The following is a 21,614-nucleotide window of genomic DNA, read 5'->3' as shown; positions in this document are numbered from 1 at the left end:
GTACTAACGTGTAATGTGGTAAGGCTTTACTAATCGACATCGGTTAACACGGATCTTCGCCTAATTTTTTTGGTCCAAACGGGTCCGGATTAACCAAGGTTTACTGTTTACACTGTGCAAGCAATTTTGAATTCAGCTGAACCAACAAATCAAAACACTAGCTCCAATGATCGAAGGTTCAAGTCCCGGCTAAACCTCGCAAACAAACACAACTGACGCCAGCAGTTTTCGTTTTTGTCTATTTGTTTCGTTAAATCGCTCGTAAACAAAAAACAAGGAAATATAAAACACCGAACGCAAAACGCAACGAAAAGGGGGAAACACAAAGTAAAATAGATTCGCAACAACATGAAACCAAAGCCGCCGGGCGCGAATACAGGATCAACGCTTTCTCTTACTTAGTTTTTTTATGAATGAATTGCACACGTTTTTACTATGATGACGTCGCGGTGACTGCAAACTGCTGAGCCATCATTGCACTGGTCCACACTTCATCCATATTCCAACGTTGTGACAAGAAATTTAAAAAACGAGTCGGGAATACTCCCTTTAATAACGTCATGTAGTTTCGAGGCGGGTTAAATATAGCCCGGTAAAGGTGCATGACGTCATCTTGGGAAGGGTGCATGACGTCATCAATGACGCACTGAGGGGGCAGAGGTACGTCGAGGCAGAATACAGAAACCAGCGTATAGAAGGTTTATTTTTAACACGCACTAATACCTTATGGGAGAAAACAGGTAGAATTTACGTAAAAGTGCCGACCGGTCCTTTCGCGGTTTGAAGAAGTCGGCCTCTGCAGCACACAGGTAACAACACGGCCGAAGAAAACATCTCTGAATTGAAGAAACTGACGCGAAAAGTGGGTGTGGCGGAGGAGAGGCGGCCACTAGCAGGCGCTCGCGAGCCTCTGGCCACCGTGCAAAAATTTCGCGCCGGTTAGCAAACAGTCTCTGGGTACAACAGCACAACACAAACTAAAGATGGGCGTTACGTCACAACATGACGTCACATGGAGTGACGCAGCAACAAAACGAGACTCCGAAATTCGAGGAACGTGGCCAAAGAGCAAAATTCCGCGCAAATTCGATTTTTGGTCGTTTTTGACCGATAATGTTAGATATTTTGAACACAAAAGGCGAGGGTTGAAATTTTTTTGGGAAGCACGTTTGTGGCTTTCCGTGCTTTCCGTGTAGTTCGATATATAGCAATGCATTTCTTTACATTGCATAGTCAAAATTTGATCCATGAGAGTTTCAAAATTAGTTTTGGGGTCAGTATTTTCTCCCAAAAACGAGAATTTGCAAGCAGAACTATAGCATTTCTATTAAAGAGGTTTTAGTGGGATCCATTAAGCATTGCAGTATTGGGTTAAGTGTGTTATGGTTATGCTGTAACAGCTTACAAGAAATGGTAGGAGTTAGGATTGTGCCCTTTAGGGATTCGCCACTACAGGAACTTAAACGCTCTTCTGTTATAGGATTAAACTAACATCAGTAAACTACATTGCGATTAAATGCAATAAGGTTTCTTATAGAAGCGGCGAAGACAAATCTTATCCTAAAGTTGGATTAGGATGCGAGTCAAGAGCAAGGTCTCTACGACATCTTCCGCTTTGGATGAGGAGGATAGAAGACACATCGGTCAAAAGTCAGCAAACTCCCTGGCACACTTCTCTGTCGAGTGGATGCGGAGTTGTTCTTCTTCGTACTCGTCGAAGTTCTCAGTTGAGCCAGGATGCTTAAATTTAGGGATGAAGGGTGCTTCGAGCTGTGAGAAACAGATGCTTTTGTTAGTTTCTTTCATTTTAATCCTCAGTTTAGCACATCAAACACCTTTTGCTCAAAATACAGTAAACTTCGGTAAAACCAGATTCGGTTAATCCGGATCTTCGCCTAATTCGGACAAAAGTGAGGTACAAACTAGAAGGGTGGCTTAGCACATATTGCCCTTGCATATACACTATAACCTATTTGAAAAAAAATAATATATTCCCTACACTTATTTTGTATTGGGTCCCATATCACACACTGTCTTTTATAACATTAGTTGTTTCTGCAGGCAGAAACTCATGGGTCCCCACACATGCAAAGTTGTAAATAATGCATTTCAAGAAATAACCATGTGAAAGTTTGGTATTGTAAGGTCAAACACAATGATTGGTACTGAGCATAAACAAACATGCTATGTGGAGTACAAACTATCTAAATTTTCTTCCATATGGGTATTTTTAAAGGTTTTTCTATTGTATGTTCTATCTGAAAAATGAAGGGGTAAATAGCGAAAAATTAGACTAAAACACAACAATCAGCTGCTATTATTGGAAAATGGCACAAGCTGTCCTAATTTCATTCAATTCAGACTTTGTTAAAAAAATTCACCCATTGGGGGCTAGTGGGGTAAATGTTGGGGTTACAGGGCAGAACACAAGAATCAACACCAAAAATGGCATACTCTACAACAGGGGTGGGCAACATACGGCCCGCGAAGGGATTTTGAGCGGCCCGCAGACAGTTTCAGGTCTTACTTGATAATGTGGCCCGCGGCCACAGTCTGCCACAATCCCCCACTACTCCCCAATAGCAAAAAAACTTTCCCGCCGTTGTTACCATTGCACCATGCGTCCATTGTTATGACATAACTGCCAACCGTGTGTGTGGCCTGCTTTCACGGTTTCCTTTGTTTCCACTTTCCACACGTGTAGCCTAGTTAGTGTTTCAGTATAGAATCTCAGTCTGTTGTGTATGCATTACATTTGCTGTGGTTAATAATTTTATGTTATATCAGTTAGATTGTTTGGACTGTATTGTATTTTTGATGTTCTTGAATGTATTTTGTTTAGGTGGTCAAAAATCCGTTTTAAATCACTGGATAAATACGCGATTAATGTATCGATTCAGGAGTCCGGCCCGCCAAGTACTTCATTTTCCCGTATCAGGCCCGGCGACTGGAGAAGTTGCCCGCCCCTGCTCTACAAGCTTTCCAAATTTTATCCAATTCAGACATTGTTTAAAAAATTCCCCTTTTTTAGGGGGCTAGCGGGTAAATGTTGGGGCTACAGGTTGGAAAACAACAATCAACACCTAACAATGGCACAATGGACAAACTGTCCAAATTTCATCCCATTTGAACAATACTTAAACAATTCACCCTTTTTGGGGGGCTAGTGGGGTAAATAATTGGTCTCTACTCCAAAACTAAAAAAATATCAAATCACAATAACCCAATCCACAGTCCTGTAAATTTTTGTCCAAATCGGCAAATGTTTAAACATTTGGCCACTGGAGGGGCTTTTGAGCAACAATAGTTGATGCCTCTGACGTCATAAGGCTGTTAACACCCCCTGAATGGTCAACTGCAAAAACATCCACCAAGCAACCCACAAACACTAGGAATGAATATATGGTTGCCTTTATAACATCACACAAAACTAACGTTTGTGGTGCGCACAAACCACATTTTACATTTTTGGGGCTAGCGGGGTAAATACTGGGGTTATCATGACAAACGAAGCAGATGGCACATCTACATAACTATATCTACCATCTGTGAAAGTTGCATCCAAATCCATCAAACATTTCAGGGCAAAAAGGGGTGGACAAACTTTAGGGAAGAAAAAAGAAAAAAGAAAAAAAGAAATCGAGTAAAATCAAGATGTGTCCCCTTCAAGGAAGGGGACCCATAATGATTTTTAATGTGGTAAGGCTTGAACTAATAGGCATCGGTTAATCTGGATCTTCGCCAAATCCAGACAGTTTTTGGGGTCCAAACAGGTCCGGATTAACCTGTTTACTGTTTATTGATTGTTTAGTCGCCTACCTCGGATCGTTTTCGATTTGATTATTTCTTTAACTTAGTTGTATTGGAAACACAACATAGTGAACACAAGCAGTAATATATGGAACTGGAAAAAAATCAGAAACAATGCGGCTGATAGTTGACAAACAAATTTGTTTTTCTGGTCATCATGGATGAAGGTTTGAAATAAATCGGGTTGCTTTTATACAAACTACTTTTTGACAGATTTAACTGTTCGAAACCCAGATAGCTGCACATAATAGATTTCTGCAGTCTGATTTGGTACAAACTTCAAATCAGAATGTTTGTGTTTACCCGGTTTTAAACTAAAACAAATTCTTGAAACTGGCATGTCTTGAAATTTAGGGTCACACGAGATGTATTATCATTCTTTATAAACTTTACATTTTACGCGCTTGTGTTAGCCAATCCCTTGAACCGCTTTTGCTAATAATGAATTCCTACAAAATCACACAATAGAATTTTGAGTTGTCCATCAACACTAACTAGAGTTATATCAAAAACTGATGCTGTACAGTAAGCAGAAAGCCACCCAAGTAGTAAAACCCACATGAAACTTACTTTTCGCTGATACACAGCAATCCAGTCTATGGACTGAAACCACTTGTGGTTTTTGATGTCAGCTACTCCGTTTTTAAGGTTTCCAAACCTCTTGGTGAGGTCGACTTGCAACAAGTTTCGGAGTAGGTCCTTCAACTCAGAAGTGAAGTGTGAGGGGAATCGAACCTAAAGCAACAGAAAGTGGTGATATAATGCTATATTGCATGGCTTGGTTGATACAATTGCAACCAAGCTGCCAAAAAAGCAGACTGTTATGGCCTATAAGCTCTCATCTGTGCAGCTGGTCCTAAAGACATTAACCGCATAGGCTAGTATAGCCAAACTATGTCATTTTATTGGGACTTGCGGATTAAAAAGCCAATGTCTTTTTACCAGCTGGTGAGACTTTACATGTTGAAACAGTGTACACTGTCTGTAGCTAAATTGCGCATATAGTTGCAGTATAGTTTGCTATACACATAGAATTTACATAGAATGGTAAGATTTTTTTGGTCCATTAATGTGACTGAAAAATTATACATTTGTGAAATAAAGAAACTTTATAATCAGGCAGTGTTAAAATTGTGTACATACTAACAGTATAAGAATCATTCTAACACATATAATAAAAAGTGACAGTTGTTGCACACAACTCACTAATAGATATTTTGACTTTTTAATTTGAAGTCTTTACATGCAAGTGTCTTCATGCAGTAGATTCATAGTAGGTCAAGTAAATTTATATATTTGAGATTGCACACCAATACTTCCAATTTTACACAGTTTGCTTGAGACAGAAAGTCACATTACCAATAATACTGTAAAATTGTATGTCATGGGCTTATACACTTATACAGTACAATAACAATAGAAAAAGTATTAATCACTTGGTGGTGCAAAAGATCAAACACAGGGGTGACAAAATATTTCAACATTTCTACAACATTTAAAAAAAATGTCACAGCTAAGATTATTTATGTCAAGAAGAAATATTTCTTTACCTTTCCTGAGACAATTTTCTCGTAGATTTGAATAGGTTGATCAGCAAAGAAGGGAGGATACCCAGCTGCCATTTCATAGATCAAAACTCCTAATGCCCACCAGTCAACTGCTTTGTTGTATCCCTAAACATAAAATACATAGTAAATTTAGTCTAAGTAATTCACAATTTCAACAGAAAAGCTGTGTTTTCTGATAATAGAAAATACTGAACAGGCGTTTCGTCCACCAGGTTGCATATTTAACAAATTTGTCGTTCAACTGGTGTAATGAATTATGCTATATCCCGCTGCGCTTGTGCATTTTCGCTTGTGGTGCTCGCATTATTTCGTTCATTGCTCTGATGAAGCCCTACCGTTCTGGTGGGCGAAACGTTAGCGAAAATACAAGTTATTGACAAAAACAACTAGTATTTTGTTTAACATTACACCAGTTGAATGACAAATTTGTTAAAAAGCTGTGTTTGTTGGAAAATCTACTAACACAAGAACTCACACCAGACAACTTTGCTAAATACCAATAGGTGGCGCAAAGAGCTTTCATAAATGTTTCAAATGCAATTTGTGTAAAAATGCTTTAGGGCTATTAGGGGTTGGGGCGAAGTTTCATAATAATAATAACAATATCAACCTGAACACTCAGTTCCTAACATTAAATTGAGTTCAACTGTGTTTGTAACCAATTAAGAGAAAACATAGGAGATTCTGTGTACTTGGTACCAGCAATAGCAGCTCCACAGTTGGCTTGAATCATAACAGGAAAGATAGGGGATTTTTAGAGATTAATCAAACAAGTTTTGTGTGGATGCTAATATGCATACGGTTATTGCCCTAGCTTTCAAGCAGCTTAGGAAAAGCTGTCTGATTGAGTATAATTTAAACCAGTACTAACAGCAGGTTTTTTGGAAGCTGTAGATTTAAACACAAGATGTATTGTAGTTATATTTCTTCAAACAAATATTTGGGTGCCAAACATTTTAATTAAAACAACAGCAGTATGAAAAGTCAGTTATATATTGGATGGTTGGTTAAAACAATTGACAACTGAAACAAAGTAGCAAACAACAAAACTCAAAGTTACTTTCAATCACTTCAAACACAAAATAGACAACTCACTTTGCTAAGAATAATCTCAGGGGCGAGATACTCAGGGGTGCCACATAGTGTCCAAGTTCGTCCCTTTACCCTCTTTGCAAATCCAAAATCTGTCACCTGAAAATACATCACACAGCATGAATAGGAGTGTGAATTACACAAACTTATTTAAAAGCAAACTTTCCATTATATAGATAGCCTGCTGCTGCCAGGCTGTATTAATAAATATTGCTTTAGCAGAAGAATTTTATTGTAAAATAACCAATGTTTCAATGTCCCATATATGACATCTTCATTAGGATAATGGCATATCATAAATGTATGTGTCTTGCAGGGACTGAACGTGTTTGGCTGAGCCCTGAGCATTATTGTAAGATGCTCGGTGCTCGACCAAAGAAAACATTTGCAGTTTTGGCCCATCTCTAGTGTCTTGTATGGGACATTAAAACATTGTTTTTTTTTTAAAATCTGGTGGAAAACAATAATGTTTTTTTTTTCGATTTGATGCTGCAACACCACACACATTAAGTTTTTTTGTGTGGGCCCAGTCCATTTAAACAGTTTAAACTTTAAAGGGACTGGCCATGGATGTAAGTCGCTTCAGTAAACAAATGGTTTAAAGGGAGTTCAGTAGCCCTAAGAGAAAGTTTATGACAGCCAGACTGTGCTTAAATCAACAATATCGGTGTTGGTTTTATAGAGTGGTTTTTCAATATGCGGCATATTCATATAAAACTGTTACTATGGAATTGGCTAGGACGGCATTTTGTTGTTCATTTTCGAAGACATTTAAAGTTGAGTGTGTACAGTTTGTGTGCAAATACAGGTTTACCAATTGACAACATAGAGAAAATTTTTGGGATATTCAGATAAAGATGTGTTTAAATTTGCTCCCAACATAAATATATTAAATATTTTTATATATCGTATGATTAACATGAAAATGAAAGCTTGGCTGTGTAACATTACATATATACACTCAGTTGTCAGTAGCAACACAGAACAAAGCATGAATCAACTTGCACATAAAAATGGCGTCAAATTTTAAAACGCACTGACAGTTATATGCATTGTTGGAGGTAAAAATTGTAACGACCAGCATTGTAAAATTGAACTACCTTTCAAAAAGGCTGCTTTTGTACAAAATGAAAAGTACTTTATATGCACATACATACCTGAATGTAACCCTGGTGGTCAATGAGCAGATTTTCTGGTTTCAAATCACGGTAGATTATGTCTAGGTAGTGCAAGTATTCGAAGCCAAGGACAATTTGAGCAGCATAGAATCGAGAATGGGGTTCACTGAAAATATAAGTTTATTAGTGGTGCAAAAACAAAATAGTTTATCCGTAAGTTGGATTTTTAGTCAACATTCCAGACCTTTATACAACAGGTAAAGGTGTACAGCATTAAAGTGTGAATCGGTCAGTAAAAGTAACTGTAAAGTTGACATGCCATTTATTTCCTTGGCAGATTAACAATTTTTTTATGTTTTTCAAAATAATTTTATGTGCACAAACAGTGTTTTTTTAAGGTGTTTTTAAGGTGTCAAATTTCTCCAGCGGTTTCCCAAAATTTGCCAGTAGCCTAATAAATAATTCGTTTAAGCAAATATGGCTATTTTTTGGTATTTAAATGAAACACTTGCTGTCTCTTAAAACTACTTAGCGGTCACCCAAACCAAACCTTAAAAAAAAACCTGTGCACAAAAATTTACCATTGAAACAGGTCACATTTCTCCTGACTGAAATCTTTGCATTTAAATATAGCGCCATGATAAACTTACAAAACACATCAGTTTCTCAACTTGGGGTGTAAAAAAATAGAGGCAATTTGGTAAATTTGTTAAAATTCTCTGTGGAACTTCAGCAACAGTTTTTCCATGATTGTTTTAATGGTTACTATTCTCAATACAACCTTATTTCAAAGTAATGGGGTTTTAGACTAAGTTAGCTAAAACATGGTACACATTTTGGCAGTATCTTAAAAATAAGTAACAGTGTTTAATTTTACCAGAGGGAAGTGGAGGCATATGATTTTTAGGGTCATTTCAATAGATAATTTCAAGAAGTGTTGGTTAATACACTTTTTCAAAATGGCCTAATGGAAGGTGTCAATGGTAATTTTAGTCACTTGAGTGTAGTAACCTACCTAAATCTTCCAATTCTCCGTAAATGAGAAAACATTTCTCCTCCAATCACATATTCCAGAACCATATACAGGTAACTGTTGTCCTGCAAGTTAAAAGGACAGGAATTATTACCGACCGAAAACGCTTGTTCAACCCATGGTAAGTTGCCATTTTGTGTTTCCACGTAAAACACAAGCGCATTGGCAGGAAATTCCTTAATGATATGTTGTTGCTAAATAGGTAGCATACCTCTTATGCACATGCTATTGTAGTTTGAAGTGAATCGGTTAGTTGATGCTGTTAGTCAGCTAATAATTTTTATTTGGTTCTTATTTAACTATATTTTACACAACAACAAAACACAATTGTCAGAAACCAGATATATTTATGGATCTATCTGTTGGACAGACACAAGGCATATTTAGGTATTTTTTAATGTATTTGTCAAACCATTGTACCTCTAAAAATAATTGGTAGTAGTGTGAATGTGACAAATTTGCAAGAAAACACATAAAACACACTTAAAATTGTCACAAATATTTGCCAAAATTCATTAAAATTCCTGTTGTATACAAACTTTCAAACATTTATTACGCAGCAGGTCAAATTGAATCAACCAACAATTTTGCTTCTTAATTTTTGGCCAATATTGTCATTGATTTGAACTACCAAACTGTCTTTCAAAGAAGTATCAAGAAATTTTGCAAAACAAAAAGTACATTTGAACAAATGGAGCACCCAAAAACAATGCAATGCAAGACAATGTAATACCATGACAGTTTGTGACAATAACGAATCATTACTTAGCATCTAAAAGCAGAACTAGCACCCACCGCTTTGTAACTATAATTGGATGGTGATGTACAGGTATAGGAATGGCTAACAACACAAAGAAGATAGTGCAAACATATCAAGTCAAGCATAGACACAGCTAAGCCCCATGAAACCTAAATTACTGTGTCCTTTTGTGTGTGCAACAAAATACAGTAGATATTTATGGCAGCATAATTTGAAAAAGACATTCTCAATACTGTCATCACCTTTTTAACATTATTTTGTAACAGTTTTTGTTTAAATATGGAAACAAAGTTTTTTGAGATATCCTTTTCTGAATACTGTAAATGCTTTTGCAAAAGAAAAAAGCAACCAAAATGTATAGAAACCTACACTTCGTCCAGAATAAATTGATACTTTAGCTGGAACAAGTGTTGACACATTTACAAACAAGTTAATAAGGTACATACATAATTCAGCACCTAAAATGACTTGGCTTTCAGTTTCCATTGAGGCAAAGCTATTAGTGTGGTCATTGTAAATGATTATTACTGTTCCAGTGCAAATTGGTTAGCCATTGTTAAATACAAAATAAGCCTTATTGGCATGTGTGTGTGACAAATACGCGATGACAGTATCAAGCATGTATCTTTGCAATGGTATAGGATTAAAATGTGTGAAAAGGTAATTAGGAAGAGCTACAATGTGTGTAGTAATGACAAATGCCAGTTGGTGCTAAGTGGTTGAGTGGCTGTAATGACTATATTGAAACTGTAGCACAGCATAAAATGCTTATTAGGCATTTTAATCCCTCATGACTTACTTCTTAAAAACAAAATAAATGTTGTAGAAGCCAGTGTATTGGAGTTTACTAAAGCTGTTTTTTACGGACATTAGGATAAGGAACACTGACATTTTGCTCTAGTGCAGTGGTTCTTAACCTTTTTCCTTGCTGCACCCCTTTCAAATCACCACCTAATTTTCGCACCCCCTTCTGTAATTGCCTAAATAACAAAACCATTGTAATTTAATTTTTATACAAGCATCCCCGCACCCTCTAGGAACAGTTCTTGCACCCTTGGTTAAGAACCCCTGCTCTAGTGTGTAAAATAAGACAATAGATTAGGCAATTTCATTAAAGTCTGTTTAAAGTATTCTTATCGTAAATCTTGTAAGTTAGATGCTTGGTTGTTTCAAAATCTATGACCTTTTGAAATGCTGAATCCAAACAACGATTACAAAACACTAACCTAGATATTCACATAGCAAATACAATGGTTTATATATGGCGAGCTGCACATTAGTGAAACAATTGCAACACCGGTAGTGGAGTGATTTACACACTGCTTGCAGAATGATGAATAACAACGCAACGGTACAAAAATGGCAGCACAGCCGAGACTGTGTTACATGATAAATTGCTTACTTTAAAGGAAAAGTCCATCTTGACTAGGAAGGGGAAGTTGATAGCCTGCAAAATTTTCTTTTCATTTAAGGTGTGTTCCACCTGCTTTAACTTCACAACCTGAGGAGAAAATGTATATTTGATTGGGTACATTGTAAACATTATCATAAAGCAGTGGTTCTATACTGGTGGTCCAAGAACCACCAGTGGTCTATGATGACTGTTTGGGTGTGCCACTATAATTGTTAATAAACTGGAGCGAGCTTCATATTACATATTGAAAGATGGTCAAAATGTTATGTCACTTATTAAAATTCAGTATTAAAGAAATACATTTCGGGTTAAAACGCTTGTTGTATATGCTTACTTTACTCAAACCCCAAAATGAATTAGGCCACAGCATTTTTTTAGTTGGGCTGGGGCATGGCCCGAAACGAATTGAGAACCACTGTCATTAAGTTTCTTCAGTAAATTTGTGCACAAAATATACAAAATTTCGAAGTGGTTTTATTTAAAACAATAAAGGTGAAAACCATGCTTTCAGAACATTATAAATGGGGTCCTTTAACTGGCTGTATATGTGTGTGGTGAATAGAGTCAAAATATGGCAGAAAAATCTATATTTTAACACTTGGCTTATACTGCACTTTTAAACTGTTATGCATTATCCAGTTATCATTAAAAATTTTAATGAAAAATATATTTTTTCCTTAATTAAAATCAGCTATCTCATCGTCACAATTTAACTTTTTTTACAAAAATACCAAAATTTATCAACTAAAACTCTTTATTTAAAAAAAAAGTTATAGTGGTATGTTTACAGGTAAATAAACTGGTACAGTTAACAATAAAAACATAATGCAGCATATTATCTAACAAGGTAGCCTGTTACAAATACAGCATCAGTGACAAAAACAAAGAAGTGCATCAATGACAGGAAATAAGTCTTAACTTCTTATTTAATTGATTGCACACACCAGATTTAAATGGGTGGTTCTATATTTAGCAACAAAGACTGATTTAGACTGATGCCACTATCCATCAACCCTGGTTTGTCATGCAAACAAAAGGTAATGAGTAAACAATAGATGGGTGTGGCAAAGTTTTTATGCCAGTGTTTGGTACCTTTTGTTTGTCCAAAATTTTCATGGCATAGAACTCAGTGTTTTCCTTGCGTTTAACCAGTATCACACGACCAAATGAACCAGTTCCTAGGGTTTTTAGTCTCTCGAAATCCTCCAATTTTGCATTGTTCTGCAAAATACCAGTAACGTTAGTACTGAGAAGGCTCATATAAATGTTTTTTTGTAGCTTGTGTTAAAAATAAAATGGGCACATTAGCCTATGCCTTGCACCTGAAGATGAGGAAAATGTTAACATATATCACATAATACCATGGTTATTGTATAGGTGCAACCTGGGTGAAAAAAGTTCGAAAAAAATACTGCTTCAATGGGCTATTATATTATATTATAATCGGTTAACTTTGATCATTTTGGGTAATCAAGTTTTGTTATTTCTATTGTTCAAAGTTACATAAATTTCTACTTTTTAATAGATAATATCAAATACCAGGGCCTAGTTAAAGCAGGAACACCACTTGCAAACAAAAGACCATTACACAGACCACTAGACCATTTTAGCCAAAAGCAATTAGCCGTAGTTAATTAACTAGTGAAAATGAACAAAGATAATTGAGTAACAACTGCATGCAAAGACAAACTTACAGTACAACATAAAACATGCAAGTAACAAGAATTGGTGATGGAATTTTATTTCAAGTTAAATTTATATTTTTTTATTAACAGTATTGTTAAATTTTGACACCAAGTGTTCCTTCTGTGTATTTTCTACTGACATGCTATTTTTACGCAGTAACATACTGCCTGTTCGCTTTTAATACATAGAGGAAGTCGTTTTGGACAGACACCACAAAATGTAAACAAAAATCCATATTCAAATATACAGTGGTTTAAACTAGTGATGCACCGAACCCGACTAAAAAGGTTCGGGCCAAAACCGAATATTCGGCCATGAGGCCGAATAATTTCGGCCGAATCTAAAATCCCCTTTCTTATGGATGTTTTCAACTAAACCTTGCGTTGTTGATGCGAGAGAACTCAATTTTGACAAACTAAAATCACTTTCACAATGTATATGCTTTAGTAAACATCTAATATTTTGCAGACAACGTGGCTCGTATTTTATAGATACAACAAATAGTTAGTTCCTGATGTTTCGTTTTGGAGAAAATGAAATTTAAGGCCTAAATTCAATGCAATAAGAAAGTTCGGTTTCGGCCGAATTTTTAAAAAAGTTCGGGCCGAAACCGAAACATTGGAAAACAGTGGATTCGGCCGAAATGTTTCGGCCAACCGAAACTTCGGTGCATCACTAGTTTAAACAATAATGGCACTAAGAGTGTAAGCCTAATAAATATATAAAAAATGATTTTGATTGGGTACATATATGATATACCAGTTGATGCCTAATTACAAATTATGGTTTGAATATGTTGGGACGTGAAAAAGTACAAACAAAGTTGTAATTATGTTCTATGGGTAATGTATATTTGTGCCTAAAATAGTTTTTTTAATTTTACGTACATCCCATTTTGTTACCATTATTTCCACAATGCACAATTAAAATCACAATTGAGTATTTTTAAACTGGTCTTCTTTTTGGTATTAAGCTGTGATAAGTATAAATATTTTGGCATTTGTGAAACCAATTCATATAAAATACCCTGTTTTACGAACTACATTTTAATGAATGCAAAGAAATGCACACCTGTGTAGGAGATTCCCATTTCTTTAGAAACTCTTCTTTTGCCTCGGCCAAGAATGCTTTGACTGTAAACACAAAAACACAATGCATTATTGAAATAGTTTGTAGTACACCGTCCAAGTTTACAAAACAAAGCCACCCAAAGCAGAAAGGTAATTTCCTAAGCAGTTGGACACCCGTAAAAAAGAAATTATTCTTCAAAGCAACAAAGGCATTTTAGTGAGTTTACACTGATGGCTTGGACATAGTTAGTGATAGGTTGATTGCAAAGGCATCTGTTTTGCCCCACAGGGAATAAAGTAACAGTTACAGACCAAAGCAATCAATAGCAGCAAACTTTGGTAATGTTCCAATTCAAATGAGTTTTGCACTCGCTTGCAAGGCACTGATATGTGCTGCATCATTTTGCAAGCAACAATGTACTTGTTTCATGAATAGATAGATACTAGTTCAATGCATTTGTATCAACTTTGTAGAAATTGTTATGTACCATTTGATAAAGATGAATTTAAATAAAAAAACACACATATGAAACAATAAGATCAAATGAACTTAAGATAGATATGTTCTGCAAAATCTCTGGCTTGCAGTAATTTGAAACAAATGCCATTTCTGTTATTACCATTAAATATAAATATAGTTTTACTTGGGTAAATCAAAAGTTGTATCATATGTAGCAATATCCACACACAGTGTTTTTTTTAAGGTGTTTTGGGGGACTGAAACAGTCCCCCAAATTTCTCCGGCGGTTTCCCAAAATTTGGATTTGGCTATTTTTTGGTATTTAAATGAAACAATTGCGGTCTCTTAAAACTACTTAGCGGTCACCCAAACCAAACCTTAAAAAAAACCTGTCCACACATTCAAGAAATTGACTATTTAAACAATAATGATCCAATTTTTAGCCAGAAAAGTGCATAGTTTCGTGTGCGTTCAGTTGAAATACTTGAAAACAAGTCAAGCTGAAATAAAAAGCGGAACAAAACTTTGTCAGCGTATCTGATATGTAGTGAAGCATACAGCTTAAGTGGTGCTTGACTTAATCCTCATGGTAAGCTCTTTTTATTGTAATACGTGCTGACAAAAATCTGTGACATTTTGTTGCATTATACTTGAATAAGCTTAGTGTCAAATTGAAATCCTAAACAGCATGTCCTTTGTATCATTTTCAGTGGCTATATTTGAGTTTTTAAAGGCAACCTTATATGAAACAATACTTTAAGTTGGCATATTCAGAAAGACAAACCTGTGGCATAGTAATTAGGATACTGTGTCAAAAAATCATCAGAATGCCTGTGGTGCCTGCCATCCTTTTCCCTGCCAAAGAGCGAATACAAACCGTGCATACTGAAATGATATCTCTCCCACTGTTGGACTTTACACTGACCGATCTGATAATATCTGATACTACACACTGAGAGCAACAGACACTAAACAACAGGCTGCTGGCTCCGCAGGACAATGCAAGTCAGATCATGCTTCCTTGTTTTACTTCCTGTGCTGCTACAAGTGCACGGCATGGTATGGACGGATGAGCAAGAGAGGGTGGGGTAATTGCTCATGCGAGAGAGAGGCCTCGGACTAGCGGTCATGCATTATTAATTGCGTTATGCATCAGTATGGGGTGCAACCAGGTTGCAAACTTGAACTTGTCTAATAACATTTTGGTGCTGACAAGTTATTAAATCAAAAATTATGATGGGATTTTAAAATGTGTTTTTAAATGAATTTGTGTAATATTCTAAGCATACCAGCAGTGCAGGTCTTGTCTACAACATGTATACTTTGAATAATATATTATGCTCGTTTTTCACTTGCTAAAATAGCAGCCCAAGTAGTTAAATTCACAGTGATACATAATTCAGTAGAAAATGTTTGTGTATGACTGTATACACAAACATTCCCATCTATTTCTGTAACATATAGAAAACATTGCAGCAAAACTTTCTATATCTTAATAGCTACATACATCACTACCTCAAAATTCCGCGCAAACAGTCGTAAATCACCTAAGTTGGTGACAAACCTGGATGCAAAAAAGGTTTTAATACTCACATGGGTCCTGCTTTCGCGAGCTGCCAAACCTCTTTGACATATTCACAGCACAAAGATTCAGAAAAGATAAACAAGACAAACAAATAGGGTTCCTCAAAAAAACGTCCTTAAGTGGCTCAAATCAAGCTAACCTCATGCCAGTGGTTCAGTTACCAATGCAGAATAACGACTTCTTGTCAGAGCAAGTCAAACGGACAGCTAGGAACTAAACCAACACAGTCTTTGTGCGAGTTATGGCAAAACTCACAAAGCACAATACATTCTTGAGGACACCACCATAAATGAGAGCCATCGAAATGGGCCCAACATCAAACATACAGAAATCAATGGGACAGCGATTAATGTTTGAACAGTGAGGCTTGTCAATTTGCTTTTTTTGCAAATCACAGCAACAATAGAATGACCTTTCATTTTAGAACAAAGTGTCAGAGTGGGCATTGTATGTCAAAATATCATAATACCTGATTTAGTTGCAGAAAACAGTTTTATAATTTTTTAGGCCTTTAATATTTTCAGATCTATGTTGTGATAACAGGTACAGTATTTTGTTTACAGTGTACACTCCGTCAAGATAAAAGGTATACAAAATTAAATTTTGCCACCTTTTGTAGGCAATTTTCTTCTACAGAAAAAAAAACATTCCCGGAAAAGCAACAATTGTTAATAAAAATTTTTTCTAGGTTTTGCAAGTTTGTGAAAATAAATTGGTTATAAATAGCTATTTTGTAATAAATAGACATGATATTTTTTGGAAAAAGATTTTAATATTGTGTGTCTCAAAAAGGGACTGGCTGTAGGAATGTAAGTGAAAAAACTATTAATTCAAACTTATTTTTGTTCAAATTAACACTAAAATCATTTTTTGAAAAATAAACTGTATCATAATATATATCAGAACAAAAGTAGTTTTATTCGTATCGATAATTTTTTTTAATGAGGTATTAGCTGTGCCTAGCTATGGTGGCTGTAGGCAATTTGATAACCACATTTAACAGGAAACGAGCAACATACCAACGCGTTCCACCTATTCATGTGTTTGCTTCCCATTTACCGATAGATGAAAATCTATTTATAGCGTTTACCGACTGAATGTCAAATAAACCAAGGCAATAAAAATGCCAATTTTTGTACTACCATATTTATTTTAGACCATTTGCCAAACTTACAACATATATATTTTTATATAAATTTTGACCAATTTTTTGTTGGTTCCTCATCGTTTTACAGTATTTTTCTTTCTGCAAGCAGAAATAAATAGGTGCCACATAAACATAAATGCAAATTAATAGTGCTATTAATCTGAAGTAACCAGTTCTAGATTCAGAAGATAAACCAGTAACAAGCATTAAACAAATTAGGTAGATTTAACCTAAACCGAAAACTTGTTGTCCATGTACTATTTATATATATATCTCACCAGTGTACTTTACATTAAGTGTTAAAGAAGGTCAGCTCAAAAATAGTTAAAAGGCATAAATTATTTGAAAATGCAGTTTTTGCACTTTGATGAATTTATAAAGTTCAAATAATGACTAGTAGAGTGTATATAAAACTTCAGTTTGCTGAAAACTGTCTGTGCTAGTTTGCTAGTTTTGTAATGCACAATATGATACTAATAATGTTTACAAATATTAATGTGTTTAACCACACATAAAAGCATAAATAAAAACAAACCAATATAAAGCAACTGTTTTAGAAGTCTTTAACAAATACTTTTTTTTTATTGTAAACACGTTCCCCCAAAGTAAACGAATTTGGTTTGAATATTTTACAAGAAGCTTTTTTTTGCAAAATTTAGTTAATTTAATCTATTAGCTTTAATGGAAAAGCTTGTCTGGTAAAAAACAGGCCCTTTTTAAATTTCAAATGTATGCAAGGAAATGTTAATGCAATCTTCTTACCAATATCAGTTATTATACCTATTAAAAAAGTATTGTGTGTGTACAAGGAGTGTTGCCAATGGTATCATAACATGCAAGAGTGACATTTGTGTCACTAAAATCTATAACCATGATATGAATCTCTGACAAAACAAGGAAGAAACATTGAACGGCTTCATGTATTAATATGCAGTCACACAATTAAGGAGCCTATACATGCTTTCCTTTCCTTCCTATATGTTGCTATTGTCTTGATAATAGATATAAATCATGTCTTATTAGTTTCATTTGTAAATGTGTATTTGATTTGAAATTTAATGTAGAGCTCCTAATTTTTGTAGTGTGTTGTGTAAACTTTTAAGGGTTAAATCTTTGTGTATAGTTGCAAACAACACCATAAAATCATACAATTAGCATATTATGTTGGTGGGAGTTATTTTTTTTGCTTAAAATAAAGTGACTATGTAGAAAAACAGTCGGAAAAGAATAAAATTGACCATGTAGAAAACTGTAGAAAAACAGTCAATGAAAACATTTTCTTAACAATTAAAACAAAGCAAAAAAGCAATGTACCTTTTCTGTGTAATAATATTTTTTCTAATAATATTTCTGTACCCAAAAGCAGTGCAAAAGATCAGGCTGAAATGTCAGAGGGCCTTTCCAAAACCTCAGCAGCAACCCATAATAAGAAGCATTCCCAGGAAGCAGTGATCCATTAACAAATGCATACAAGCATCCAACAATGGCACACATGGGTCCATTAACACAGCCCCCTAAATAACTTACATGGGTCCTCCTTGGGTAGCTTAGGGGACTTGTGCCCCGCATCTTTCTTTCCAAACCACGGCATTGGTTTGCCAATCAGGGAATTCTTGCATTAAAAGATCCCACACACCAGTGTTTAGTCTTTCCAGTGCTCGATGCAAGCCCTAATGCACACTTACAGAAGCAGCATCACATAAACCAAAATACAGCCTAGATACGTTTGTAGAGCCCAAAAGTGCTGTATAGAAATGGTATCAGTTGTTAAATACTGCACAAATTTCCTTTGTTATGAGCACATGACACAGCCCTGCTTCAGTATTTGAGACTGAAATGATCACTTGCTTAAAATACACACGCAAAACTTGATGCCCTGTATTGCGGCATTGAAGCAAGACTGACGTTCCACTTGGGTTAAGCCGGGCGTTTGGACTCTAAATACAGTCAGGCGCCGTAACAAAACCCCTCCAATCCACTGCAAGGGTGTGTTGCTAAACAAACGCCTGCAACGCTACAGGTCAGCGCATCCTCTCATACACACAAACAAACAAATAGAAATGCACTACCGCGATGTCAAACTGTCGTCCCCGGCAGGGCCCTTTCTTCTATAGCGACGCGAGCCACTATTTCCGTCTCAAACCTACGCGCTGCTGCTATAAAAACATGTTCCATCCTCACTGTTCACAGTAAAAGGCCAAGGAAGACAGGTTTCAACACTCTGCCTTGTAAGCTCTTTCATACGCAAACGCATAGATGATTTGGTAACTGTCATAGGAGCGCTGTAGCTGAAAGCGAATCATTGTCATTTAAGTGACTGATGCAACCGAGAAAAAGCACCATACATGTGCAAACGTCTGTTATAAAGTTTTGACGAGTATCGTTGAACCAACCACAACAAACTAATGCCATTTAACAACGATTAAAGCAGGTTGCTTTGCGTTTACCTTACATTCAGTTAAAATGTACTGAAAGTACCACGAAATCAGACTGAACACTTGCATTTACGCCGGTTAAACTGACGCTTCACTTTTTCAAAGACCTGCACTTAGGCAGCCGGGCGCAACGCTGCATTTTCCTACTCCTCAACGGGTGACCTTTAAGGCAAAACCTGAAGGAATTTCGACGTATGTCCAAAGGCAATTACTGATGCCGAAAATGTCAACTGCGAACCATGAAAGCTGACAATGCAATTGAGATTGTAAACTGACTGTGCAGCAAAATACACATTAGCCAGTTGATAAAGTGCGGTGGGCTTTCACTAACGCCGTTCCAGCGCTTGCGTTGTGTGCGATCAAAAATGATAAGTGATTTTTTTAACTGACCGCATTCGTACAGCCAACTGTAGCGGGAAATTCGGAAGACAAAATAGACAAAAAAATCTGTTTTTGAAGTTTCTCGATGCGTAATTGGAAATTTAGATTTTCAAGAAGAAAAAAAACACGTTTTTGAATGATTACTTAAAAATGCCCATCAACATTACCAAAAAATTTGGAAACTACAACTGTGCCTCTGTTTTAAACGAATCGATTGGAAAACAATTTGTTCACTTGACCGGTTTTTATTTTTATTTTGCGAATGTTGAATTTATATTCTTGCGTTTTTTTTTGTACGAAACTTGTACTCTGCAAAAAGATCAAACAAGCATACCTGACCTATAGACAGCAAACCACTGTAAACACAACTTCGGAAAATTTGTATTTAACTAGTCTTTCAAAGCAACAAAAACTTAACAGTTCGCTGGATAGCTGTATAGACAAGTCGCCTTCGCGGTTTTTGCTAAAAGCTCTCCAGCGTCTAAAGTCGATCTAAAGGCCGCATATGATGGCTTCATCTCATCAATAAACGATAGAGCTACCATCTTGCTATGCGTTTTATCTGTAAAGCGTAGGCAGCGGAAACTGATAGGGAATGTACGTTAACCGTTTTAATACCTCTGGTCTAAACGATAGGTGGCCAAAATGCTCCGTTAGTTGAATAACCCACAACAATATGAAGGCATTTCCTGGCATCGAGGGGAAGAGGCGATTGGAGATTGTGAAAGGAAAATATGCACGATGTATTCATTTGCGAAATATCACTAAAGTTTGAGTACGAGCTTATTAACTATTCTTATTACTGGCACTGTTTAAGACTTTTTTCACGTATTAGTCAAATTTAAACACTGCGCTTACGGTAGCTACATTTTGAATGTCAAGTCTTCCAATTGAAACCACGCTTTGAGCTTTATGGCACATACACAATAAAAAATCAAACCACACTGTTATAAAACAACTAAAGCGCACTCAAAACGGATTACGTTTTGCGCTTAAACATGCCAATACAGTTCCAAGTCTCAATTCAGAATTTAATCAATAATTGCTCTCACTGGAATCGAAGAGGTCAGTCTTATTACGCAGCGCTATGACGTCAAGACTTTTCTACGTCAATGTATGACGTGTTAGCTGTCAAATGCCGATTGATGGTACGCAACAACATTCGTACGCGTCTATAGGTGTGAAAAATTGTGACGGTCTAATCCTTACATCAATAGTTGAACGTTGCGCTGACATACTACTGGTAAATCGATTAAAATGTTGCTAAATGGCAACAAGTTTTACTCAGTACTAACCTTGTTAACCTGGTTGGGTTCTGCTATGTTAATTTGCTATGTATACACTACAGCGATGTTTTTCTGTCAAAGCATATGACAGTGACAATAGTAAGTTTGTAGCGTATTACAAAATACTCTGGTGATAATGAACTTGTGGGAATAACGCAATTTAATCGACATAGTTATCCTTACGCAAGCTGGAATTATGTCTCATGCCTCTAGACTTAGTAACAATGCATTTAGTTGCGGTTTTAGCTATACCCTGAAAGAATCGATAAACTGACACCAAAACTTTAGGAGAGAAAACACACAATAAATCACAAATATCAGTGTTTTGAACATTGCCCTAGAATTGATTAACCCTGAAACAAGCTGTATTTTCTTCTCAAGCTATTAGCTTTAGTTTCTATACATTTAGTTGCAAATTTAACTGTACTGAAAGTTCGATTACAACGGATAAACTGACACCAAAACTTCAGGAGAGAATACACGCAATAAGCCACAAATACTTACACTGGATGCATTTGCAGAGCGTAAATGTCGGATAACCTACATTCCCTATTAGCCAATCCTGTAGCACACGAGCTTAGATCCATTAAATGCACAAACAACACTAGTACAAGCCACGACGACCTAGGCAAACATTAACTGCTAAGTTATGCTGTACTTCCCTTGTAGACCCTATCGCTCTACTGACGAACGACCAATGTACTGGAATCTGCAATTGCTCATGCGGATTAACCAAATTGACTGATAGCTGGGGACAGGTGGACATCGA

General features: G+C 36.1%; 1 protein-coding gene across 3 annotated transcripts in view; it reads right to left on the bottom strand.

Annotated features, from left to right (window-relative positions):
• Positions 1-222: 222 nt before the first annotated feature.
• Positions 223-21,614, bottom strand: part of LOC145222276 (cAMP-dependent protein kinase catalytic subunit beta) — a 37,225-nt gene continuing 15,833 nt past the window's right edge. The window contains exons 1-10 of one of the 3 annotated variants that reach the window (XM_080088368.1): positions 18,271-18,502; positions 13,553-13,614; positions 11,888-12,016; positions 10,784-10,882; positions 8,604-8,686; positions 7,628-7,754; positions 6,474-6,569; positions 5,361-5,483; positions 4,381-4,545; positions 223-1,770 (exon numbers count right to left, since the gene is read on the bottom strand). In XM_080088368.1, the coding sequence (XP_079944494.1) occupies positions 1,645-1,770; positions 4,381-4,545; positions 5,361-5,483; positions 6,474-6,569; positions 7,628-7,754; positions 8,604-8,686; positions 10,784-10,882; positions 11,888-12,016; positions 13,553-13,614; positions 18,271-18,334 (1,074 nt within the window). In that variant the 5' untranslated portion in view covers positions 18,335-18,502 and the 3' untranslated portion in view covers positions 223-1,644. Of the gene's footprint in view, positions 1,771-4,380; positions 4,546-5,360; positions 5,484-6,473; positions 6,570-7,627; positions 7,755-8,603; positions 8,687-10,783; positions 10,883-11,887; positions 12,017-13,552; positions 13,615-14,795; positions 15,077-18,270; positions 18,503-21,614 lie in introns of those variants that run through there. The other 2 variants (XM_080088367.1, XM_080088369.1) reach the window with 2 other exon arrangements.

This window comes from Phallusia mammillata, chromosome 4 (assembly GCF_965637545.1).
Source record: "Phallusia mammillata chromosome 4, kaPhaMamm4.hap1.1, whole genome shotgun sequence".
In the NCBI taxonomy this organism is placed as follows: Eukaryota; Metazoa; Chordata; class Ascidiacea; order Phlebobranchia; family Ascidiidae; genus Phallusia; species Phallusia mammillata.
Note: the sequence above shows the minus strand (reverse complement) of the source record. Positions and strands in the feature narration are given on the sequence as shown.